At 41.4% G+C, this 19,910-nt stretch overlaps 1 protein-coding gene across 4 annotated transcripts in view; it reads right to left on the bottom strand.

Annotated features, from left to right (window-relative positions):
• kcnab1a (potassium voltage-gated channel subfamily A regulatory beta subunit 1a) overlaps window positions 1-19,910 on the bottom strand; it is a gene marked incomplete at its 5' end in the record, with an annotated part of 108,142 nt that overhangs the window by 47,758 nt on the left and 40,474 nt on the right. For 2 of the 4 annotated variants that reach the window (XM_083695673.1, XM_083695674.1), the window contains one exon: window positions 13,758-13,966. The exons of the other annotated variants lie outside the window; for them this stretch is intronic. In XM_083695673.1, coding sequence (XP_083551799.1) covers window positions 13,758-13,966 — 209 coding nt within the window. Of the gene's footprint in view, window positions 1-13,757; window positions 13,967-19,910 lie in introns of those variants that run through there. 4 annotated transcript variants of the gene reach the window in all.

Below are 19,910 nucleotides of genomic sequence, written 5' to 3'. Positions count from 1 at the left end.
CAATGCCTCTGTCTCTCTGAGGTGAGAAAGGCCTTCTTACTAAAACCCTTAATGTCCTCATCTACTAATCTACTGCCTCCTTCAAGGTCCAGTATGTAACATTCAAGCTTTCTAAAAGCTTCCTAATGGTTGTAATGACTATGTTTAATCTGTAGCAAACAGAGAATGAGATCCCTTGAAAGAAATATATCATTTACAAACACTGTTTTGTCCACGCTTTCCTCAAACCTACTCAATACTCAGTTTGCATATGAACATGTTGTTACTGCTCTAGTGGAGTGGACCATTTGAATGCCAATGTCAGACATTGCAAGTCCATTTTTGGGAGTTAAGTTATTATTAGGGAGGATGTTGTGTTTGGAACTTCTAACTGAATTTTGCCACTATGGCCAGAGGTGGCAGATTTCCAGAAAATGTACGCCCTGCTCCTTTAGGGCTTATAGTACAGCTATCGATCCAAAGGTGTAAAAGTGAATGGGTATGTGTATGTGTGTGTGTGTGTGTGTGTGTGTGTGTGTGTGTGTGTGTGTGTGTGTGTGTGTGTGTGTGTGTGCGAGCGTGTGTGTGTGCGTGTGTGTGTGTGTGTGTGTGTGTGTGTGTGTGTGTGTGTGTGTATAGACATATTTACTCTTCTAATTAACATTATCACTGTGTCCCAATAAATCAATTAAGTGTAATTATGAGTCAGGAGGCTACACTGTGAATTTTAAAGGTGCCTTAGAGAGGTTAGAGTCAGAGAGACATGTCAGAAGCCATGTTTCCTGTTATTATAGCTCAGACAACATTGTTAATGTCTAATATTAATAGATTCCTTTCAGACATCTAAAATCACGCTCATCATTCAGCTAAGTATATTGCCAGCAGCATGATGTTATTATATCTACTGCTGACAGACAAAGATTTCTCTCCTGATTATGAATAATACATATTGATTATGGTATCTGAAACAGAAGCATATTTACAAACCTAGCTCCTGCATTATCTGTGATGTTAGCACCTAACATGTACCTATCAACAGTGTATGCACTGTAATAACAGCACACAGAACTCTAAGTCCCTCTGATTACAGATAGACAGACAGTCACACACACGGACATGCACACGCACACACACATACACACACTGCCAAGCCAGCTCTCTTCCACACCAGGATGTCTGTTTTAAATCTCTCATGTACAGTAATTCACATTTCCATGGAGACAGTAAGTGAATTGTAACTCCTCCAACTGTAGTGCTTCTGTTATGAAGGAGAACAAATAAAGTCAACATGAGGAACAAAGCCTTGCTATTGTACCTATTCTAATATTGTGCACAAAATGAATAGATGGGTGGATGTCTGGAAGGATAGATGGATAGACAGACAGACAGACAGACAGAGAGAGAGAGAGAGAGATAGATAGATAGATAGATAGATAGATAGATAGATAGAAAGATAGATACAGTGACATAAACTGATTTGAGATAAGATAAGAATGCAGCAGATTCACTCTGGGATTTCACAGAACATGTGTACAGAACATGTGTACAGAACATGTGTACAGAACATGTGTACAGAACATGCCACCAGACTAGCGGCACAATTAGCACATTCCTAGAACACAGATCAAACGTAGCACAAGTGTCAGACAGGATAACACTTATTCCCACTTTGCTTTCACTATTTCTGAGAGAAAGATAAAAAAAACATCTCTGAGCACAATAATCTATGTGTGTGGAAGGAATGCTCAGTCCCTTTAGTCTATCAGTTTCATAGTACAGTACAGTATGCCAGATATGAGGTCTCATGGGTTCCACTGTGTTTAGTTTCCCCCAAGAAAGCATAATAATAATAATCATATCAGATACAGACAAGAACGAGTGAAGAGAAACACACACGCACACACAGGCACACACACGCGCACACACACACACACACACACACACACACACACACACACACACAGGCACACACACAATTTTATCACATAGGATCAGGGATGGGAGAGGAGAAGCTGTGGTTCTTGTTTACTCCAAATCAATAACTTTGCTCAGTGATTCTGTATACTCCCCCCCATCTCATTTTGACAGTAATCAAATGTAATCACACTCTATTCATCAGTGGGCTGCCTATACTGCATGTCTGTGAGTGACAGTTGAGTTTAATCATATGCACAGAGAAAGAGAGAGAGGCTGATGCTTTGAATCCTGTTTGGAGTTCAGAAAAATGGTTGCTAGTCAGCAGTTATATGCTAATTTGCTTCACTTGACATGAGAGAGGGAGAAGGAGAGGGAGAGACAGAAGGAGGGAGGGAGGGAGGGCGAGACTGAAAATGTGTGTGTGTGTGTGTGTGTGTGTCTGTGTGTGTGTGTGTGTGTGTGTGTGTGTGTGTGTGTGTGTGTGTGTGTGTGTGTGTGTGTGTGTGTGTGTGTGTGTGGCGGGAGGGGGGGCACTGTAAGAGCATTCAAACCAAATAAATATACAATTTTAAGATACCATATTCTCTGTAAATCAAACAACTGCATTATCTGAGCCTGTAAAACCCTCCTCAGTCAAAGAGTCAGATGTTACACTGCATTCTATCAACATGTATGATTAGACTTTGACAGACTAGTACTGTAAATACATGCAGTTGAGAATTCAGTAGTACATAGGGTACTTGAGAGATGGTAGAGATGGCAAGGGTGGTATCATCATGATATCGAGTGACAGATTTCTAGGAAAGTGTACACAGTCCACCAGCAGCCCACTTTGCACAGACCACTAGAGGAGAACTGGACAGCGAATCAAAGAGCCAAGACCTGATGAGGACAGAGAATCTTGGACAGAGAACCTTGACCCATGAGACAAGCCTGAGAGTGGCATCCTGGCATTTCTAAAAAGCAGGAATAGGAAGAAACCACTTCAGACCAGAAACAAGAGAAGTACACACAACCACAAATACTCTACATATAAACTATCCATTGCTGTCAACTGCTGAGAAAACCGCACAGCAATAAAGATAATAAATTAAATTTTCAAGATACCCGAAGACACTGCAAGAATAAAAAAGCACAAGTTAAAAACACCAACTGCCAGAGAGTGTAGACAATCGTTTCGTTTCCTGCCTCACAGTGAAAGGCCTACGGTCAGGGATTTGCTGTCTGATATATTATCATTCATTGCTTTGCAAGAACATCTTTCTCTCTCTCTCACTCTCTCTATCCCCCAAAGGAAGCGAAACGCCTGCTAATGTGTCTCCCATTGCTGCAATAGAGAGACTAAAGCCTGCTCCAGCCACCTCAGGCTCAGTAATAAAGAATACAAATAAACAGATAAATAAATATATACAGTATGATGATGATACAGTGCCAAAACATATCACTCCCAGTTCACCCCTGCTTTAAAAAGCTTTCTATAGGGGATCAAGAGAATCATGTCTCTCAAGTGAAGTTACTGTGGTAAAGAACTAGCTCAGGATTTCAGGGGAAGTTTACAGTAACCCCAAACAAACACAACATCAGTAAGTCAATATTGCTGAGACACTCACTGGCCTGTTAGGACAACTTGTGGAGTTTAGAGGGGTAAGTTGGCTTAACTTTGTAAAGCTAGTCATAAGATCAGTAACAAGTTGTGTCAAATGAACCTTGTGTGTGTGTATGCGTGTATGCGTTAAAGGCCGCTGTTTGCCTGTTGAGTGGCTGCATGGAATGCAAACAAATTGACATTTTCATTAACACAGTTTTTTAATATCTTTTACAGATTGTTCCCATTCACTGAACAACCTGTCACTCTAAACTCAAGAACACACACACACACACAGATACCCACACACGCCCACTAGCGTAGCCGCTGTCACACATCACTGCACTATGCTGACTCTGCGGAAGCTGGCTGAATTCTGGTCGCGTTGACTCACTGCTCTGGGCCGAATTAGCGATGTGTGTGCCAAAGCATTTGGCAGCAGTGAAGATAGGCTGTGTGGCAGCTTAAAGGTAGACTCTGGGATATGATATCACACCTGTGAAAACAGAGCAACTTTCATCAAATACATTGTAGTGAACAAGAGCAAATGAGAACATCCACTCAATTCACTGCCCTCCGACAGATGGCAGAGTGCATGCGCTAATCGCATTTAACAGTGTAATCTTGGCCTCCCTTCTCTGAAATGTCTTTGGTAGATCCACATCCATGGTCCCCGTCCGACCTGTAGCTAGCAAGCGTTGCCTTTTGGCCACTTTTTCTCACTATTCTCTGTCTGTTGCATTTCTGTTTTTGAATGTCATATCCTAGAGTCTACAGTACCTCTAAGTTAACATGTAGGCTGTGTAGCAGTTTAAGTTTACATGTTAACAGCAGAGGATGCTGGCTGAATTCTGGTCATGTTGCCTGCTCTGGGCTGAATTAACAATTTGTGTGCCAAAGAACTTGCTAGCAGTGGAGACAAGCTGTGTGGCAGTTAAACACTACAAGCGCCACTACGTGTTTTCACATAAAGAATAAAATGTTATAATTGAAATAACTTGTGTGGCCACTGTGAAATCCACATCCTCCTTCCCTGACTTTCCCTCAATGATTGTGGTTTACATGTTAGCGTTGTTAGAATTTCTAAATTACACTGGAATCTGGAAGCATTTTATAATTACGTTATAAACATTGGTGGCGCAAAAGCGTGATATGGCCTGTCTGTGTGGAGATAGATTAATGCCACTATTAGTGTAAATAAATACAATAGTACAACTCCCAAATATGTACCATGATACGTAAACAAAAAACACTATGCACAAATGTAATTTACTATCCACACACAATCACCTCTTGATTTGTATTTGTAAACCATTATTTGAATAAATATGGCTAAAGATTTGTGAATAAATGCTCTTACATGTTCAAACAAATGTCATGATGTGTGAAATAACTTGCAAGGAGTGACAAACATCTTTCCAAAGATATGAATAAAAACATTGCTTTGAGTAGTAATACAATAATTTCAATACAACGCTTTAGCATTAGAACTGTTGAATCTGCATTTGCGGATCAAATTATGTCTGTGGATTTGTTTTCATTTGTTTACCGAATTTTGGCACCACCATTCTGCATGTTTATAGAGAAATTATCCACAAATGAATCTCAGTTGGCTATCTCTATTCAACTATAAAATCTTAACGGAGGCTGTAATCTGGAAAGGCTTCTGCTTCTTTTGCGTTAACTTGCTAGCACACAGAAGCACATATCTCTGAAACAGAGACACCCTTGAACAGGGCCCAGGACACTGCCAACCCACAGGTGGAGTGTGCCCGGATCCCCACAGGGGGCTGAAATCTCAGAATTTTAAGCCTCAACAATAGCCCCCACAATCAAATTGGAGAGGCGCTGTGTAGACAGCGCCCTACCCTTTCTAGGGTTCGCAAAGCAGATGAATAACTGATCACAAACCCTAAATGATGCTGTCCTGTCTATGTAAACGTGCAACGCGCGCACTGGGCAGAGGGTGTTTAGGGAGGAAAAGGTGTGGGGAATGGAAAGGGAGCAGTACTGCAGCATTGCTGCGGTATGCCATGGAGATTACTTTGGGAATGAATGCTGCGTTAGGGCGTAATGTAACCTTAGAGGTCTATTACACCACAGGCATGAAATCCATGTCCATGAGACGAGGATGACACAGTTAATAAACTGCTATTGTAGTCAATGTTACCTGCTATGTGTGTGTGAAGCGTAGACGTTGAGCGGCTGCGCTAGCAGTAACCTCAGGATCCATGTGCGTAAACCCCATGCAAAGTGCCTGAAATTATAGGTTTCAATGCTTTTTGGACGCTTAAAACATATTCACTCAGCTTCATAGTATGATAATGTAATAGACACATTGATATTAACTGTACATGCAATACAATAGAGGTAGATGTTTGAAAAAAAGCGCTGATATACTGAAATACAGTCCTTGTTTATATTTGGAGGTAAAGGAAAAGCCCTAACTCGGAAGATTAAGATTTGACAGAGCTCTCAACATAAAACAACAATTTCACTGGAATTGATTCATTTGAAGTTCCATGCAGAAACAGACTGGAGGGATATTTATTCCGCATCCACGTCGAGCAGGTCCTGCAAGAAGGATCGCAGAGATAGGGCTCTGAAAGGGGACACCTCAAATAGCCTCCAATTTAGGTCATAAAGACCTCTGGTGGATGGGCTCTGAATCATGGCAACCAGGTTCAGAGGCTGGCCTTCCGAGACTAGGTTGGACAATTCATGGGCCAAATCCATAGATCAATCAGTTTGGGATGCGGTGGAATAATTGGCCCTGACAATGAGTCCCTGTGCAACGGGACCTCCAAGGTTTCCCGGGCCCATTCGGGAATATCAGGTGTAGGGACGAACCGTTCATTCTCACTCTGTGGAGGTTGGGAGGGATTAGGCCCACTGGAGGGAAGCCATACAGGCGTGTGTGTGGCCACTGGTGGACGAGAGCGTCTATGCGTAGTGGAGCATGGTGATCTGTGATTATGAACATTGCACGTTTTCTCATGATATGAACAGATCTATGGTTTCCATGCCTTAGCGTCTCCAAACCTCTTGGATGACCTGCGGGTGTAGTTGCCATTCCCCTGGATGGGGTCCTCCCAGTGACAGTAAGTCTGCTCCTGTGTTCAGCTTTTCTGGCACTTGAGTGCCACTGTCAGGAGTTGAAGAGCGCACGTTCCTCATTGGTGATTGACGTATGCCACTGTCGACGTATTGTTCATTTTGATCAAGAAGTGATGTCCCTGCCGGAACGGGAGAAAGTGCTTGAGGTCTAGAAACACAGTATAGCTTGAGCACGTTTATGTGGGCTGTTAGAAAACAACCTGACGAAACACTGTTGACCGAGCGTTCATCATGGAACACAACCCATCCCTAAAGTGACACGTCTGTCGTCACAAGCTGTCGCTTGAGGACTCTTCCCATGGGTGAGCCCCGGAATCGGGGGGACAGGTCTCTCCACCACACTAGTGCTGCCAGAAACCTGATGGTGATGGTGGTGAGATGGATCCAGATGGAGTGAAGACACCCACCATCACATGTGAAGGAGGCCAAGCTGAATGACCAAGATTGATGAAGCCATTAGACCCAAGAGCCTCAGGCATGTATGGTACGAAACCCACGTAGCTTGGCAGAACACCTACAGACACCCGTTCAATGCCGTGTATGTAGCTCTGAACGACTCCATGACCTAAGAAGGTCACTGTTTGGCTGGGAATGAGCAAGGTTTTGGCACAATTCATCTGTAAGCCTAGGTCAAGCAGATGTGATAGCAGTATTGCTGTGTGCTCTGCTGCCTGTGCATCGCAGTCCGCACCAACGAGGCAATCGTCGCTATATGTGAGAATCCAAATGCCTCTCCCCAGAAGGGGAGCAATGGTGGCTTCAATAAACTTTGTGAATGTCCTTGGGGCCAGGGACAGACCAAATGATAGAGTCAGGTACTCAAAAGATATGCGAATCTCAGAAACCATCTGTGTGCCTGAGAAACCCTGATGTGGAAATACGCATCTTTGAGGTTGACCATTATGTACCAGACACCCGGGCGAATGGCTTCCAACAGGGCCTTGTGCATAAGTATGCAAAACTGCAGGTGGCAGTTGAGGCGCCATAGGTCCAGTGTGGGGCGTGCCCCCCCACCTTTCTTTGGAACCACAAAGTACTGGCTGTAAAACCCCAGTTGGGATTTTGCCACGGCAACCACTTCGTGCCCTTGGCCAACAGAGAGGATATTTCCTCCTGAAGGATTTGGCTCAGGAAGGCAGCAGGTGAACCCACAAACTGCAGCCTGTAGCCCTGTGACACCGTGCGGTGGACCCAGGGGGAGACTGAGCACATTGCCCCGAATGGAGTGACAGGGAGCCCACGTGCTCCTGAACCGGGACTGTGCGCGCGAGAGACATGACCCACCAGCAGGTCACTTGTGTGCCTGTAGGGTTTGAGGTGTCATGTTTTTATTGCTGTGCACCAGGGAATATGTGCAAGTGTAGGTGCAAGCCTATCCCAACCGTGACTTATTAGGCATAGGGGGCTTGAGCAATGCTGCCTATTATTGGTGACTGGCTTGTGTAACCTGCATCGAGAAGCTCAGGAATCTGACAGTCTGAATGACTTTAAAGATTTTGTTTTTCCCCACTAGTTGTGGCACTAGTAAGCCAGATGTGGACCCATATGCATACAGATGTAACATACCCATATGTTACATCTTCCCTCACCAAAATTTAAATCAAAGCATTGAGACTCAAGAGGAACAAAGGTTGTGGAAATATGCCATAATGTTCAGATAGCAATTAGTTTTGATATCTGCTTATGTGGTTGAAAATTATATTGGATTTTTATAAAGCTACCTTTTATAAAGCTACCTTGTACCTTGGGGAACCCCCTCTTGCACTTTTTAAACTGTCTCTGCTCTGAGAAATCTTTGAAACAAAAAAATTAAACTGTAGCGTAATAACAGATCTAATAGATCTAATAGAAAGGAATGCAAATGAACAGGCCGCAGCCTTCTTCAGTTGTTTTGAGGTCTCTTGCCTAAAATCTTATCATCAGAAAATGAAATGCATGTTCAATTGGATTTAAATCTGAAGATTGACTTGGCCAGTCAAGAACTTTCCTCTTTTGGTCCTGAAAAACTCCCTAGTTGCTATGGCAGTATGTTTGGGGTCATTGTCTTACTGTCTGATGAAGCACCATCCAATGAATTTGGAGGCATTTGCTTGTACTTGAGCAGACAAGATGTTTCTGTACACTTTAGAATGCATTCTGCTGCTGCTATCAGCAGTAACATCATCAATTAGGACAAGTTAGCCAGTTCTTGTGGCAGCTATACATGCCCAAACCAGAGCACCCCCTCCAGCATGTTTCACAGATAAGGTGGTATGCCGTAAGTCTTGGTCAGCAATCACTCTGGTACATTATAATATTCGTCTTATCTATCACAAGACCATTTTCCAGACCTCTGCAGGCTTTTTAGGTACTTTTTAGCAAACTGTAACCTAACCATCTTTTTTTAGGATAACTAGTGGTTTGCACCTTGCAGTGAAGCCTCTGTTGTACAACTGTTGACATATTCTGCGGATGGTAGTGTCTGACACATTCACGCCTAACTTGTGGACAAATGTAATAATAATAATAACTAGGAAGTTTGTGGGCTTGAAAAGTCCTTATTTTGGGAGTAGAAACGTTTTAAGATGATTAACTGTGGACGACAAATAGATAGATTAGATGGGTAGTTGAAAGAAAGTGAGATAATAGGATAGACCAATGGATAAAACATGGTCAGAGGGTAGCATATAGGCAGATAGATTAGAGAAAAGATATACATTTTTAAATGACCACATTCAAGATGTTTAATAGGTATCAAAACCAAAAGTCATAGCAACGTGAGGTAGACCTCTCTGCATGTTGTAAAGTTGGTTTGAAAAAAAAAAGGTTGTGTAGGAGGAGTAGCACAGAGAAGAATTGGAATAATAACTAGAAAAAGAAGTTCAAGAACTTCTAAAGTTACAGATGGTTTGATTGGTGGGTTGGATGGATGGATAAATGGTTAGTTTGTTGGTTGGTGGGATGGATGAATTGATAGATGATAGATAGTTGCTGTAGATAGATAGATCTAAAGATAGATATATGAGAGAAGATTAGATATATAGATGAGAGAAGGTTAGATAGATAGATAGATAGATAGATAGATAGATAGATAGATAGATAGATAGATAGATAGATAGATAGGATGAGCCTTCAGTAGAGTGGTTGGTTGAGTGAGAGTGGTAGACTTGGTTAGTTAAGTGGTTGAGAGTGATAGAATTGGTTGATTAAGTGGTTGAGAGTGGTTTCAGTGGGGTAGAACTGGTAGCCAAGAGAGTGCATTGTTGTGTAATCATTCAAAGAATGTTTTTATTCAAGAGTTCTGAAAGTTCCATAGCAGTTGCAGTAACACTGGTGACTCTCAGAATGTTGGCCTAAATCAACATTACAACATGTTAACTGGATGAGAGTTTTTGGAGTTACAAAAAGCTTAATAGTTTAAAAAGTTTCATATGTATCAGAAAGCTTTTCATCAGGGTTCATATTTTGGAGTATTCCGTACATTTCAGTTTGATTGATGTGAATATGTTAAATGGTGTAAGAGCAGCGCTGGTTAAAAGATGTCATCTTTTGGTTCCCATAGACCTCAATGTTAAAAAGTGCACTTTTAAGTTTGTATAGTTTAAAAAGTTGAATCGGTATCAAAACCAAAAGTCATAGCAACATGAGTAGAATTGGTATAATAATAATAAGTATGTCAAACCTGAAGCAAGCCCACTAATAAGTATATAGGAATAACAATAGTTGGTCCACTAATAATAATAAGTATGTCGAAGAACAATAGTTGGACTTGCAGCAAGCCCACTAATAAACTTTGATATGTTAAAACTAATGTGAAAAGATATAAGCTTTCTCCTGGTTAGTAGCCAGTTAGCTGCAGTGACTCCAAGTTTTATCTCTAACACTCGCTACCTTAGTTGGGTAGTTCTGGCTGTGTGAAAAACACTGTCTTAGTCTTCATCATAGGGTAGCTGTTGCAGCAGCAGCAATGGATGTGTCACCAAACAAGAAGAGGGGGAAAAAAGAGGACAGAGAACTGTAAGTAAGGTTCTTGGCAGTTGCCCACACACAACCCTAGCAATCAAGCTGGGAAATGTGAGTGTTGGCAGCTTAATGTCTATTTCACTTCATAACAGTGATTGTGGGTCATGAATGTTTGTTGCATGTGTTAAGATTTTGTTTGGTGCTATCATAATCATGGCAAGGACACTGACAGACAACAGGCAGAGAGGGAGAGATGGGCCACAAACCAACATATAAGATGGGAAAGTGCCTCTCCAATCCCATTTATTTCATAGACTGATGATCTGTCATAGTGTGAATAAATCAGAATAATCATATATGATCTCTGATGAAATGATAGCAACTTAGGTCTAGAGACAATGCATGTGTTGACTTCATGCAGGAGAGTGACAGCTATGGATGGACAGGCAGATGTGGACGTTGCTGTTGTACGAGTGGTCTGAGGTGCTCGTTAATTTACGAGTGTTTTCAAGTGAAACATTAGTAACCACTAACATGGTCTCTCTGAACGTAGGTTTTGGGAAACAAGGCCCATAACAGGATGGAGCTGTGGTCAATGATACAGAGCTACAACACACCATTACCTCACACTCTGTCAATCAATCCCCAAAACTATAAAACATGTGTGTGTGTGTATGTGTGTGTGTGTGTGTGTGTGTGTGTGTGTGTGTTTGAGTTTCAGCATACTCTCTTGCCGCCAAAGCCTGGGGCTGCACCCAAGAAAAAAAGCCACATAAGCCAGGCTACAACATGTTTTTTGTCACACTCCACCATATCTTCACTCCAATCTTTAACTGTAACGTAAGGAGTGCCTTGGTGGTTTTGTAACATAGATTATTCTGACTCTACCCAGGATCAGGGTATCAGTTTCTCTAATGCCACCAACTGTCATCTCTTCCATTCTCCCATGGTGCAGTGGCAGAGCAGATGGTTGCCAGGTCCCTGGTGGCCTGGCTAGGAAGAGCTGGCTTCCAGTGATTAGTAGAAGACAAAGCAGCACAGAGTGATCTACACAGACACAACTACAACTTTAGAGTGTACTGCAGAAACCCAAGCATGCATCCATCTACTCCTATTGTAAGGCCCTTATCTGCCCGCTGCCTCCTGCACTTTTAATGCTTGCCTTTTAATGACAGCCTGACAGCAGCTACGGCCTATAATGCACCATGAGAACAGTCCTCTCATCGACTACTGCAAGAGACATTAGGGCTCTCAGAATAAACTGTGTGCCTGAGTGCATGTGTGTCACTGCCAGCCAAATTGAGCCTGTCCCCTGGCCCTACTCCCATGGTAGTCAGCCTAAGAGAGTGTATCATGATCCATACACACAGGATGTCCATCATTGCAGAGGAGTATAATGACAGCAGAGATAACAGGACCTCATGCTTAGTTCCTATGAATTCATACATCATATGAAATCTTATAACCCAGTTAGTATGAAAAGCATAAGGTTAGAGTAAGTTGTCAGGGGAAGGCAATAGCAAACATTAGCATAAGAAACAAGAATTAGCACCAATAAAAAAAAAAAAACACGATTTCAACCAGCAACATTCAGGTTGCAAATCAGGGTGCTCATGGCTCCACCACCCCACCAACCTCCTTATGAAGTGTTCTGCCTTTTGTATATAACTGCCAATGTAAATTGTCATTTCACGTCTGATCAGTCACATTTGTAGCTTTCAAATTAATTTGGTGTCCTGCTTTTTGTATGAATTCATACGAATAAAGTGTGGCTGGCATACGTGTGTGTATGCACCCTGATGTTGCATTAGAAGTACATGTACTATACACAGCTGATGCTCCTAATACATGCTATATGCTTGCAGAACATACACAATGTTACACGCTTATTGTACATGCCACATGTTTGTACTATAATGCATCTTACATGCTCGGCTACCTGATACATATCACACTATCATTATGTAATCCTTACATTAACACACACAATTAATGTTAGGATTACATAATGATAGAGTGATCATATATATATATATATATATATATATATATATATATATATATATATAGTGATTACAAGTGGAAAGTTGGAACAAAAAGGATCTGCCCAAGATTTACAGCATATACCTTATCTGTGGCACATGGTGGAGGGGGTGTTATGGTTTGGGCATGTATAACTGCCACTAGAACTGGTTAACTAGTCTTAATTGATGATGTATCTGCTGCCGGCAGCTGCAGAAAGCATTCTGAAGTGTACAGTAACATTTTGTCTGCTTGAGTTCAAGCAAATACATGTGTTAGATATTCATTGGATGGCGCTACATCATACAGTAAATGACCCAAAACATACTGCAACTAGGTACTTTTTCGGGGCCAAAAAGTGGAATGCTCTTGACTGGCCAACTCAATCTTTATATTTAAATCCAATTGAAGATTTCATAGAAGATACCCAGCATCTGGTGGGATCAACGGGTCGCAGACTTCAGGCAGGAGTGTCAACCAAATACAAACATGAATGGTTAATTTGGACATTATATGAATCTGTCCCATTACTTTTGGTGCTCTGAAATACAGTAGGGGGGACTATGTATAAAAAGTGTTGTCATTTTTAAATGGTGAAACCAATATGTACACAAACATCCTCAAATAAAAACTGATAATATCTACTTTAACCTCATAGTAATTGATTGATTTCAAACTTTTGGAGTATAGAGCCAAAAGAAGAACAAATGTTTCACTGTCCCATTACTTACGCAGGGCACTGTATAAGAGAGATCGAATAGACAGACAGAGAGAAAGTGAGATTAAGAGATAGTCAGAAGAAGGCAAGTCGAGAGACTTCGATGGTAAGAAAGATAAAGGAAGTGAGAGAAAGAAGATGAGAGAGTGTGAAAGCTAAGGAAAGAAAGATAAGGAGAGAGAGGGATGGATGGAGAGTTTGACGGTGAAAAAGAAGAGAGATAAAAGAGAAAAAGGCAGAAGGACTAATGGAGAAAGGAATACATTAAATAAGATATTTAAAAGACCAAGAAAACACTTTCATACACAGAAACACACACATGTAAACTTCAGAAACATCTGTATTCGACTGCATTTAGCATGGCAGTTAGAACACACACACACACACACACACACACACACACACACACACACACACACACACACACACACACACACACACACACACACACACACACACACACACACACACACACACCTGTATTTCATCCCAGTGAGTTTCCCTGTGGACTCTTTCAGGGAGATGTGGTGTCGGGGTGCAAAGGCACCAAAGCTCCGTGCGATGATAGCCACGGTGCGGAACTTAGCCCGGGCAGCATTGACCACATTAGGGCTGGTGGCACTCTTGCTGTGGTCTCCATTGCCACGCTTCAGGTTGTGGTCCGTACAGGCTATAGAAACTTGCATGGTTGGGCTGGGAAGAGGGAGAGCCCAAGACAGACAGATGGATAGATGGAGGAAGAAGAGGAGTCTGAGATATTTGAAGAAGAGACAGAGATATTTGACGGAGAAAGAGTGAACTGGAGAGTGATCTGAGAGAGTGAACTGGAAAGATTTTTCTCGTGCCTTTTTTCTGTTAGAATGTTGTTATCTGTTAACATTCCTTTCCTCTGTTTAGAAATCTTTTTCTTTTGCTATCCTCTGTGCTCTGTTATTCAATGTAGACTTGAGGGCTTTAGTTGAAAATGTCATCTATGTTCTTGATGCTATTTCCTTTTCCTCTGAAAAGATGCAGATCCGAGGGTCAGTCTTCAAGGCAAGAAAATGAGATAAACTCTGTAGTGTCACAGAGAGATCCAAACTTCCGCCTGTGTTTTGTGTCCTTTCCTTTCCCCTTTGTGAGAGTATGGAATATATGAGAGCGATCTGGGGAGTGTTAGAATCAGAATGCTGAAATCTGGTCAAGGCTCTGCACTCCCGGTCTCACGGCAGAGTAAGAGAGACAGAAGGGTAAGGTAGGAGAGTGGATGGGGTCAAAGAAGGGGTGAGGAGAGGGGAGGAAGAGGGGGGAGTCACTCTCAGGACTGGGCAGGGTGCTCTGTCATCCTCCTGAGATCTGCACTTTTCACACCACTCCACTCTCTTGTTCTCTTCTTTTCTCTTTTTTCTCTCTGAGCATCTTTCACGTTCCCTTGCTATATCCTGCTGATGTTAATGTGTGTCACTAATGCGCTGCTGCTCCAGATTCCCCTCTTTATTCTCTCTCTCTTGTATTCTCTTTATCTCCGTTATTTTGTTGTCCCACTCCTCCTTTGTTCTGCCGTTCTCAGCAGGACAGCTCCATCTCCTCCGGTACTCCTCAAGGCAAACAACAGACATGCAGTGCAGCTTTCTCTCTCTCTCTCTCTCTCTCTCTCTCTCGTTCTCAGAAGGTTTCTTTTGCACATCCTCTCACAGCTCTCTTTTCCCTTTCTCTCTCTCAAACGAGAGACATGCAGCACAGCTTTCTCTCTCTCACTAGTCCCTTTAGTGATCTCTCCCACTCTCTTAAGAGCGTTTTCTCTCTTGCTCTGGCTCTCTCTCCCCTCTCCCTCTTGTTTAGTAGCACTGCTGAATGGTACGGGGCAAATCATTGATGTAGTGTAACACACACACACACACACAATGAATGAACACAATACAACTACAGCAGCATTTATGTCGATAGAGCACTATTTACATAAATAAATAGTGAGAGGAACAATTCCAACATTTCTAGAGAGGGGGAATATGGAGATAGATTAATGCCAATATTATTGTAAATAAATAGACTACAACTCACAAATGTGTACCATGATCTGTGAACAAAAAAACCACAAAGCACAAAAACATTTTACTATCCCCACACAAACACTTCTTGATTTGTATTTGTAAACCATTATTTGAATATAATTTGCAAAATGATTTGTAAATATGGCTAGATGTGTGAATAAATGCTCTTACATTCACACACAAATGTCACAATGTGTGAATAAAAATGAAAGCAGTGACAAACACCTTTCTAAAGTTACAAATAAAATCATACTTTTGTGTACTGTAGGTATCCAATCATTTCAATACAACACTTAAGCGTTAGAATTGTCGAATCTGCATTTGCGGATCAAATTACTACTCTGGATTTGTTTTAATTTGTTTACCGAATTTTGGCACTAACATTCTGCATGTTCACGGAGAAATTATTTTCAAATGAATATCAGTTGGCTAGCTCCATTCAACTTTAAAATCATTGCTCAACCCTGTCATTGTTTCCGTTGTTATGGTTACCTGACTGTGACACAGTCGGAGAAGGTGCAGTTAGTTCTAAAATTCTTTACCATTCTGTAACAAAATGCAAGTTTAGACATGTTCCTGTGTTTATTTCACCTGTTAAGGTGTTACCTGTGAAAATGTCAGTGTGTGGACTAATTGTATTGTACTGAATAAAGCTTTGCTAAGTCAAACATCTGTCAATGATCATCATTTCAACTGACAAGCTAGCCACTTTGCTAGCAATGCTGTAGAGCTAGCAATGGGAATTAATAATTTTAAATGCCAAACTTGATAAAATTCATGTAAAAAAATTCCTTTGTTAAAATTCCAGCTAGAAGAATACTCTCTTTGATCAACTATTTTTAGTAGATAAACAGAGATGTTTAGGTTGTAATAGAGCAAGTAAAAGCACCTTAATTCATGCCTGGGATATTGCACAATACACTGTGTTGCATGGCTAGATAAATGGTTAGGGTTTTAGGGTCATCCCATGGACTCCACTTGGCATCTACGTGTTGCATAGCTGTCATTCTGATTTTACTTTTCACAAACGACGACAACTACCAAAATTGATGTCGGGCAACAATGGAATGTTCATGACGTCTTTGCGACTTGTGTCAAAAGACACTTGCTCTCTAAGTGTAAACCATAGTAGAAATCTATGGTTTATAAACCATAATGACGCAAAATGATGTTTTGCATAACTCCAGCCTACAGCTTCCGCAACATTTTATAGTTGAATAGAAATAGCCAACTGAGATTCATTTGTGGATTATTTATCTTTAAACACACAAATGTTAGTAACAATTCTGTAAATGAATTAAACCAAATCCACAGATGTAATTTGATCCAGAAAGGCAGATTCAACAGTTGGATACCTACACAAAGCAATGCTTTTATTCATAACTGTTTTTTATTCACTCATTGTCACTAACCCTAACGCTTTGCGAATGTAAAAGCATTTATTCACAAATCTTAGGCCATATTTATAAATCATTTTGCAGGTATTAAAATAATGGATTACAAATACAAATCAAGGGAGAGTGGGGAAAGAAAGAAAGGAAGAGTAGATTAGCAAGGGAGTGAACGAATGAATGAAACACGCGTACACTACACCACACACACACACACACACACACACACACACACACACACACACACACACAGTGTTTTCTCTCTAGTGGCTCTGTCACAAGGGAACACTGTAAATCTGAACTGTGCTGACTGAGCAGACTGACAGCAGGCAGTGATTTAGTAAATTTGTGTGTGTGTGGGGGGGGGGATAAGAAAGGGAAAGTGAACAATTATGTGTAAGCCGCTGTGTGTACAGTATATTCTTAAACTTTCCACATCATTGCACCTCAATGTTTTGGGAATATGTTTCCCAATCTACAACTTTCTGGTACCAAGACAAATCGATGATAAACAAATATTTTGTAGTGTAGTCTCAAATATGTTGTTGAAAAGTGCTGTGTGGAAAATGTTGTGTGTGGTTGGGGTAATGACTGAATGATTGAGAGGGCCATGTAATATGTGATGTGTGAAAGTAGTAGTGATTGCCGTAAAAAACACAATTTACAACACACAAATACAGTCCACTCTTGAAATAGGCTTGGGACTATCCTTAAAGGGGCAATCTGGGGTCTCTTTCAGTTTACTCTGCTCTACGCTTCACTATGGGAAACGCACTATTGTGTACCTTTCGCTAAAGACCCCTGTTGAATCACCCGTCAAGTTTGACCGTTTTCGTCTTGACCTATTAACTCTCTGAGCTAGTAGGCTAACAAAAGAAGGTTTATGGCTAGCTTGTGTGCTTGCAATTCTTTGGAATTATTGAACCCCTGCTAAATTGACGATAATTCCTCAGTTATTATTATAACTTGTTAGGTCCCTCATGTAGGCTATGGCTAGCAATTGGACGGTCGACTAACTAAGTAACTTGTTGTCTCCGGACAGCTGAGCCAGATTTGACAAGCACATTTTGTTCTTGCTTTGTGTGAGAAATATTAACGCCCTGTTCGCAGGAAGGTTGGCTTGTGTTCGTCGTCCCAGGATTACCAAGCATTTACTAGTTTGACGTAATTCCTAGCTAGTTACCTTGTGTAACAAACCTAGGACCCTAGTGTGAACTTCAGCTAACCACTGGGACGTTGGCTAGCTAGTGCGTTTGTTGTCATTACGGCTTGAGCACGCAGGTAGTCTGACCATTGCTAACTCCTAGGCTTTGTGCAGACAGAGCTAGGAAAATATAGCAATGCTACCAGTTGTTCTCAGACAATTTGAATTCTAGCTATCTTCCAAAAAATTTCTGCAGCTTCATTGTGGTACTACTCTGGTGTGTGGGCACGTTTTTTCTCTGTAGGGCAATTTCTGTTGTTGCATTCCAACTCCCTTAATAACCACTGTGTCTCTGTTTACTCCTGCAGTAAACATGGAACCGGTACCTGCCAGAATGGACGTGGTCATGCCTTGTGGAAGCAAAACTCTCACTTAGTCTGACCACCGTGCTTGGGTTTATTGCACATCCAAGAGATTTGGATCTGGAACTACGGCTTGGCAACAGTAGATCTGTTCCCATCACGAATAAAAGGCATAATATCCATTATTCTTTGCGATCATAGATCACAGGGTAGTGGGGCTGTAGCTAGCTGACTGGACGCAACTAAGTTCACCCCCTTCACCACGTTTGTCCAAACATGTGAAAGCATGTAGTGTCAAACTGACTATGCTAGCTGATAATCACAAACCTTTTAGGCACAACTAAACCACAAAAACACTAATTTGGACCGAATCCATCTAGAAACAATTTCTATTATACAAAAGGTATATTTCTTATATGCATTGCCACACACCAGAATTAATAAAATAGTGACTACCTTTTTAGGCATACCCAAACTACTGGCAGACTAGATGTTTTATAAACGGACAGTGCCAGCTAAACACGGCACCTCCTAATTCATTGCCTAGCTCTGATGACACACCCCATATCATTTAATGAAACGGGGTGTCTTGCTATTGGCTTGCCGGAGCTTGCGACTTAATTCAACATCAAGTTCATTCATGGCACCAAATTCACCGTAGATTACCCTGTTTACAGTTGATGTAGATGTCGTTCTGAGAATTTGGCTAGTAGCAAATTCCCGGTTTTACTGTGTAATCTGTGCAATCATTCACTTCACTTCCATCACCCTTCTCGAGCAAAACTCTCTAGCTCTCTCCTCCCACCATCCCTCCATCTTTCTCCCTCCCTCCCTCCCAGCCTACTATACACATCGCCGCCTCTGTTCTACCTCATCTTTCCCATAGATAGGCTGATGTCATAGACACCTCATGCACTGGAATGGAGCAATTTGGCAGCCATTTGTTCTATCTCTATGATCCTTCCCCTGAATGCAAAATGAGAGAAAATATAAGAAAGAAGGAAAGCTTGGTGGTAGTTAAACTAAATTCAATCCTAGAAGTGTAGTTAACTACTGTTGCCATATAGCACTGTCGTAAGCTACTGCCACTACACTCACTACATTTTTCCAAAAGAAAACAAAATAGCAAGTAGCTTTAGTGTAGTTCAACTAAAAACTGATTCCAAATTATTAATACAAGTTATGAGTAAATTGCACTTATATTGAAGTTTACAAAGGTTCAGGCAAAGCACTTTAAGGAAGAGGGCACCTGGCCGTCAGAGATGGACAACTGATCTCACGTTATGCAAAACATGTCACATGTTCATAGGACAGGCTTTAAGAGACGAGTTATGTAGCTGGCTATGCGAGTACGTTTTGGGCATCCCACCCACCAGCTCAGCTTCCACCTGCAGGTTTGCTCTGTGTTTTACCTACCTACAGAGGGTTTGAAGTTATGGGCTCCCCGTTATGTATATTATTTGTATTTAATGTTTGTTTAATTTCAAGCGGGGACCTATATCAGAGCGGAGCCATCCATTTACACCAAACCTAATTTATTACCATTTTCATTAAACTTATTAAAACGACATAAGTGTCTTGACTGAACTGTAGTTATGAACATATTTTAGGCACTTTTACACTATTGTCTGTGTCTGTAAGATACAAATATCACAATATTTGCTAATATAGAGTATCAACTGAAGGAATCTGAAACTCAGGAA

Source organism: Argentina silus (genome assembly GCF_951799395.1).
Source record: "Argentina silus genome assembly, chromosome: X".
NCBI lineage: Eukaryota > Metazoa > Chordata > Actinopteri > Argentiniformes > Argentinidae > Argentina > Argentina silus.
Note: the sequence above shows the minus strand (reverse complement) of the source record. Positions and strands in the feature narration are given on the sequence as shown.